The following is a 7,437-nucleotide window of genomic DNA, read 5'->3' on the forward strand; positions in this document are numbered from 1 at the left end:
GCACAGGTTGCATCAGAGCATGTAACACCATTATCAGTGTGACCCCAGCTTTTTATCAACAGCCCATCAGTGAGGGGAAGAAATACCTCCACACACATGCAAGATTTCTGAAAAAATCTTGAGGAGAATACAACACAGCCTGTAGCAAACCACTGAAATTTAATTCATTTCAAGGATAAATGACCCAACAGAATGGGCTCTCTTGGATTCAGAAACATTACACTTGCTAGATTTTTCAATTAAAAAAAAAAAAAAAAAAAGCCAAACCCAAGCTCATCCAAACAAACAGACCCCAACCAACAACGGAAGCCTAACAGTGGCTATATAATGCCTAAAGTTTAGGAAATGAGTAAGAACATGGGAATTGGTGCATGCCTATGAGCCAGTCTCTGCTTTTCCTCCTGCCCACAACCCTTTGATCCCCAGTCTGTTTTCTTATTCAGTCTTAATAAAGACTTCCACAATCAAGACCCTCAAGGTGGTCTTAGCATGATTTGCAGATTCTCAGGTTAAGCACCCAGTATACCCAGTGAAAGCTGCTGGGGACTGAATATGGCCTCTGGTAAAGGTGTGAACTGCTTCTATTCTTCTCAAAACATTAGGAAGGGCTTACTTCCCCAAAACAAGGCCAAACTAGTCTCTTTAGACAAGAGCTCCCCCAGGGACTATTTTTAATCCGTACACTTATGAGGAATTTAATCTATGCAAAAGTTATTTCCCCATCTTAGTTTATGTTGGTAAGTTTCTCCATGTTGGTAAGTTTCTCCATATACATAAGCTTTCTGTGTCAATATCAGTCATTTTCCAAATTCCAGTATAGTCAGACACAAACAGTGTCACTCAAAGTCTCAGGCAAAACCCCGAGTTCATGATTTTCAAGTTTACATTCCCTGTGGATTAAATGCATTCTCAAATGAAAAGCAGTTTATAAGTCACAAGAGATACTTAATAGGTCACCTCTACAAAGTATTTAATCCATTAAAACAGAGAAACATTTGGTTCTGTCTGCAAGAGTCTATAAACTTATTGAGATGAAGAATCCTTAAGAGGGGGCACAAAGTAAGGAGGGGAAGAGAACAGCATTTTTGAACCATATTAATGGGTTAATTATTGCATAATATGCCTGTCAGTGAAATGACATTTTGGTTGACTAAGTACCAGGCAAGAAGTTAAATTATGCAAGAATCCTTGAATTAGCTAGAGGGTGCTTAAACAGCAAAGATGCCTACGGGCAAGTTCAAAGGTAGTTTAAAAAATAAAAAAAGGAAAAAAATATCTTTATAAACACCAGGATTTTGGGGAACCTGGTAAAAGAATCACTTTCTAGGAAGAAAAATTCACATAGCAAAGGATGCTTATACAAAGTTTTAAAAACTAAAAAGAAATAAAAAGAGAATAGTCCCCTCACTAAAGTTTAAAAACTTAGTAATCCAGTCTACCCACAGTGAGACTCATAGTTTTAAACTTACTGTGCTGATCCACAACAGCAAAATCCTACTAATTCCTGCATCATATCTGTTAGACATGTCCACTTAATTTTTGCTAAAATACTGGAATCAAGTCATTTCTAAAATTGAAACACGATGCCCAGAAACAGAGAGGAAAGCATTTCCAAGTCAAATAAGCACCTGATCCAATTCAAATTCCACGCCACACTCAGAGTTACATGTTCTTACTGATGTTGAGATTTCAGCATTTATGGAATACAGAGCAGAAATAGCTTATAAATTATCCAGTCTGTGTGTAAGAATTCAGCATACTCCTAGTAAGTGTTTTTGGGGGTGGCAGGGAGGAGGAGTAGGGGAAGGGGATTGTTAAATTTGATCAAGACTAGCATATGAGAAGCTGAATATTCATCAAAGAACTACTTCTCAATTCCTGTTTCACAACTTAAGTAATTTTTCTGATAGTTTTCTTTTTGACAACATAAATATTCTTCTGTTTGTCTTCCTGACAGTCTGGACTGCTGATAGCCTTTGAACAAAGTACTTTGACTGTCTTCACACCAACAGCCATTGACACACCACTTAATATTGATGAAGTCCCCAACTAGATCATCAGTTCTAACACCTGATGTTACTGAAAGAAGTTCTCTGCAAACACATGGACATCAGAACCACTTGGACATTTCCCCAGCCATTCACTACAGAACAAAGAAAAAAAACCCAACCACACAAAAAGTTAAGAGATCTGGGCAGCACTGTTCCAGTACAAACAGATGTAAACAACTGGGTTACACACATGCAACTTCCAGATTACTTGAACTTTAGGAACTTGTACAGAAAGCAAAATATTGCCTGATCTTTAGGGGTCTGGGCTGCATCACAAGCAAAAAGCCAAGCATGTAGTATAGCAGTCTGTCTGGAGACAGAGCACCAAGGGGAGGGCTTTGTGTCCACTGACCCATTATAGAGCACAGGACTGAAAATGACTGAAAACAAGGCTCTCCAAAGGGTACTAGCTACCAGAGTTACTAATGTTAACAAATACTATCAAGTCTGCAGGCAAGTTGTTCTTACTTCAGTAAAGCAGGGAAGAACTACATTAGCATGCACGCAAACCAATGTCTGAACAAAACAAAAAAACAAGCTCAGCTTTCCTCTTCCAAATTTTGAAAATAAAAAAGCTAGGCTTTCAAGTTTTAAACTCTTCTCATCATCTCCAGTTTCACTAAGCTTCAGTTGCATACCATACACTGTGCCCTTCCATATTTCTCAGGGAGGAAAACTAGGCAGACTTGTGGGTGAGGAGAAGACAATGGACACATCCAAGGTCTCCCAACTTGCCCCAGCAAGGAGTCAGACAGACTGTAATGCTACAAACTCCCTAAAAGATGAAGTTCAGTAAATGAGACTAGGACTAGCCACAGTAAGGAAAGCTTCAGCCATCATCCTAGGAGATGAACACCCATACTTCCCAATACTTGCCTAAAATTTGCTACAGCAACCTTCTCCTGGTCCCAACGGAACTTCAGTTAAGAAGTTATGTACTAGGCAGTAAGAAAAAAAAATACAGCAATAACTGTACCCCCCCCCAATAAAAAAGGACCCAATCAACAACTAAATCAACACACTCAAACCCCACTAAAACCAAACCAACAAACCAAAACCAAACAATGTAACAGACATTATTGGTAAGCTAGTGGCACAGTGATATCTTCTTTCAATGTCTACCTAGAGGCTAATTCATATGAAAGTATATTCTAAAAAGAGACTAAGAACACCATCAGACTAGCAGTTTTGTTAAGTATGCATTTCAAATGTATCACAAAAAAACTATGTTTCTGTTACACAGTTAAAAATAATTGCCAGATATTTTCAGTGTTATGTTATTTGCTACTGTTATGACTTTGATGAGTTTAGCAAAGCAATCTAGGCCTCTTCATCTAATAGCACCAGAAACTGGGGAAGCAGGGAAACAGACAGAAGAGAAATGCCTTCACAGATTAACCAAACTTCTCTGGCAGGGCTTTTTTAAGGCTCTCTGATCCCCTGGAAAGCCAGAGCCCTGCCCAGCTGTAGAAGCCAAAGCTCAGGTGTTTTGGGAGAACTTCAGTCTAATTCAGTTGTGGCCGCAGGACTACCTTTAAAGGTAGAGAGTGAAGACAGTTCCTGCTTTGCATTTAAAATTTCTCAACCTTAAGTCTTTGGAAGGGGGTGTAGGCTCTCAACACCGCATAAACCAATCCAGCAAATCCCTGTAAAGGATGTTGTAAAGTCAACAGAGGCTGGAGGTGTGCAAAGTCTCTCAAGAATGCCATTTAGGAGGTGTAGCTACCAGCACTAGGACCTGAGAATTATTACTTAGTAAGAATACAACTATATTCAGGAAAGGCATTTACCCACTTCAGGATAACAACACAAATGGAGCGTTAGAACTGCTTAGAGATGTGAATTGTTAAGGTGGTGAAATGAACAAGAAATTCCTTCAGCTTTTAGAATGATGAAAAAACCCTCAGAATCAGCAACGCATTTAATTTAAAAACAGTGCTTTAACAAAGACTGGTCTGTTTGCAATTCCAGAAAGAGAAGCTACCAGCAACAGATGCCACAGAGGCTTCTCTGTCAGGTGTTACAGGACTCATTTATGTCAAGTATGTTATATGGTAGAAACAAGTTAGCAGACAAGTATTTCTACCTGTTGCTATTCCAGCTCTCAAAGTCTTCTGCAGCCTAGCATATGCTGGTAGTCTGAAACAAGACATGGTTGAAGCATCAAAAATGATACAAAAAAACATGCTTATAACTGCAGCCAGTAGGGGTCATTTCAGTGTAAAAAATTGCAATGAAAGAAAAGACTAGAGACAGGAAGGAGAGTAAAAACATGAATTTCTGTTCACACAGCTCTCTAAGACACTTTCATTTCCTCCTCCCTGGACTGGGGAAGGAAAGCGTTTGTCGTGCACACTCCCAGTGTGCACAACAGCAAAAAAAGCACAGCCTTTATTTTGTCAATGGATAAAAGCATGGCTTAATGCTACTCACATCAGGCATCACCAGCCTAGCCTGTTGCATGGGTGCCTGTAAACTGAACAACTGTTTAGGTCATCACAATCAAAAACCAGAGCTTTTCAATCTCATATTAGTGATCAGAGGCAGTACAATCAGTACCCTTTTATCCTTGCTGCCACCTCATGTGCAAAACATGCACCATGAAGAACAACATATTACCTCTGTTCCTCAGAATGAGGTAGTTTCCTGACGATTCACTAACAGGCATTCCAGGATTATTTATTAGGCTGACAGTTCAGCTTGGCTCGTTTTCATTTATGAGAATGAAAATTAAATAGATAAGTTAGAAAAAGAAAATTAAATAGGGAAGTTATCTCCCTTAGTTATAGTTAATAGATTGTTATCTCCCTCCCCTAGGACTATTCCTATAGGGACAGCTGGAACCAGTTTCTAACCACAACACTAATTGAAATACAATCTTGCCAACAAATGCTTCATACTATTTTCAACAGTAGATGGGACGTGTTATGAGTTGAACTACAGCAACGTACAGATTGCATCACTTCAAAGGAATGAAATACTCTTAAACTGCCAGAGATGTCCATACTGTGATACAGTAAGGAAATTGGAGCATTAAGGCTTTTAATGTCTGTAGGCTCTTAGTTCCTTTAACTATCGAGAAGGGGGGGAAGCTATTTTAGCCCAGCTTTTACTCAAAATCACATGACAAGAGAAACTCCTGCAAAACCAGGTAAGTTTTCCAAGTACCTTTGCTTGTACTTTTCTATTTACAAAAACTTTTCCAATACATATTAAAAATAAGACACTACAGCAATGTACATATTCAGCAACATAGTCTCAACCAAGGTCTTCAAAATAGTTCAGGGCCATTTAAAAATATTTTAACAATCGAGCTTTTAATCTAGAGCTCATCCTACCCAAGCATCAGCTCCCGAGGCTGACAGCATTGGTTGTAGCACAGACGAGACACACCGCTCGGCTCTGCTGTGGTTTGCAATTTATTTGTTACGGAGGCAAATGGAGTTTTAAACTAATAATGAGCGCCATGACAAAGGTCAGCTGCCCACTAAAAATGACCGGGTTTAGCTTTCTTAAAATAGTGCATCATTTTCAATGCAAGTTTTTTGGACAGATGCTGCCTCACCAGCTCTCTGGACTTTCTACTGCCCTCTACCCGCCGAGAGGAGACTGCCTTCGTCTCCTTTTCCAGAATTGTCGAAGCTCCCGCTCCGAATCACATATACATTTATACACATCCCAAACTACTGCTTATTTGTAATCTCTTTGCAGCGCCATGTTTTCCCTCAACTTGGGGGAAAAGGCAATTGGAGGTACAAAAGAAAGAGAGACTAAAAATTTGTCTTTGGCCTTTCATTAATTTATAATACATAAAAAAAATAAATCTTAGGAATTTTGATAGATAAAAAACAGAACGGGGGTGAAGTCCTTTTGCATTTCATACCAATTAATCACCTCACAAGACGGTAGGAAGCTGAAGAGACTCTGAATACCCACGGGGGCAGAACTCCCGTAGGTATTTACCCCCCTTGATGCTCCAGCAAGTAAAAAGACACCCCTTATCACTATAAGCCGAGCAGGACAGGCAGAGAGATATTGACAGGAACAGGAAACAAAACTTTATAACAGATGATCAGTCTTCCTTGTTTCTTTACACAGGAGGGAATCCGGAATAGGAGTCATGTGTGCACGACTGACCTCCACCGATCTCCATCTGCCAAACTCTTCCCGAGTCCTTTATGATGGAATTTTAGCTGGGCATCAGTAGCTGATACAAGCAATCAGCAAACCAGTGACACGCTATGGAGAATCAGTAGAACTCCAAAGTTTAGGGTAAGAACATTAAGGGCAAAACTTCTAAGTAGGAGTCTGTGGGGTTTTTTAAGCAGGGAAGGTTAGAAGACACGCTCGCAGATGGGACAGGCGGGCGGGCTGGAATGGAAGGAAGGCGCACCGGCGCCCAAAACGTCTAAGGTGCGCCCTCCTTCCTTTCCCGCCGCCCATCGGGTGCCCCCACCCCGGGGAACGGATGGAGGGATGGAGGGTGTCCCGCCGCCTCTCACCTTCGCAGACGCCCACTTCGTACTCGGTGATGGAGTCTCCGTTGAGCGGCGGTCGGATGACACAGCGCAAGCCCCGGTCGCAAGCTCCGTGCAGCCCATAGACACCCCCGCAGCTCTCGTTCCGCTGCCGAGCGCACATGAAACAGCAACCGCAGATCCCCAGCACGATGCTACCGGGGCAGCTCTTCGGTTCTTCGCATTTGGATTCGTCGCAGGGTAAGCACACGAGAGCACGCGTCCCCGACTCGCCCTGCAGCAGGGCCAGCAGGAACAGCCACCCCGCGGCCGCCAGGTGCCAGCCGCCGTCTCCGCCCGGGCGTCTCCTCCCCGCCGAGACCGCTGCCAGGTACATCCCAGCCGCCGCAGCCCGGCCTGGGCCGGGGGGAGCCTCTCGGAAGCCCCCTCGCCGGGCGGCGGACCCGAGCGCGCCGCGGCTCCTTCCCGCCGCCCCCGCCTCCGGCCCCCCGAGGAAAGTTTCCTCTCTCGGCGGCGGCGGCTTCAGCCAAACTTCTCCTCCGGGTGGCGGCTCCGCCCGCTGCCCCCTCCGGGAAGCGGCGTCCCTCAGCCCGGTCGTCCCCCGCCCGCCGGCTCCCGGTTCCTCGGCGCCGTGCGTGCGAGCGGCTGCGCGCGCGGCGGCGGCGGCTGGCTCTGTCCCCCTCGCGTCCCGAGCCCCGACTCGCCTCCTGCCTCACTCTCGCCCCGCTCCAAGTGCGCCCTCTGCCCTGCCCCCATTGGGCGATGATCGCCGCCGCACCGCCCCAAGTGCCCGTCCGCGCCTCTCTCATTGGACACCGCCGGGGCTGGCCCGCCCCCTTTCCTCCCGCGCCCCCCCAGCCCCAGATCCTGGGGCTGGAAGAGGCGCAGCGGAGGCGAGGAGCAGCCTG

General features: G+C 44.3%; 1 protein-coding gene across 3 annotated transcripts in view; it reads right to left on the reverse strand.

Annotated features, from left to right (window-relative positions):
* Positions 1–6,920, reverse strand: part of CRIM1 (cysteine rich transmembrane BMP regulator 1) — a 174,312-nt gene extending 167,392 nt beyond the window's left edge. For all 3 annotated transcript variants that reach the window (XM_050972859.1, XM_050972858.1, XM_009091824.4), the window contains exon 1: positions 6,554–6,920. In XM_050972859.1, the coding sequence (XP_050828816.1) occupies positions 6,554–6,905 (352 nt within the window). In that variant the 5' untranslated portion in view covers positions 6,906–6,920. The remainder of the gene's footprint in view (positions 1–6,553) is intronic.
* Positions 6,921–7,437: the final 517 nt, after the last annotated feature.

The sequence above is a fragment of the Serinus canaria genome, chromosome 3, assembly GCF_022539315.1.
Source record: "Serinus canaria isolate serCan28SL12 chromosome 3, serCan2020, whole genome shotgun sequence".
Lineage (NCBI taxonomy): Eukaryota > Metazoa > Chordata > Aves > Passeriformes > Fringillidae > Serinus > Serinus canaria.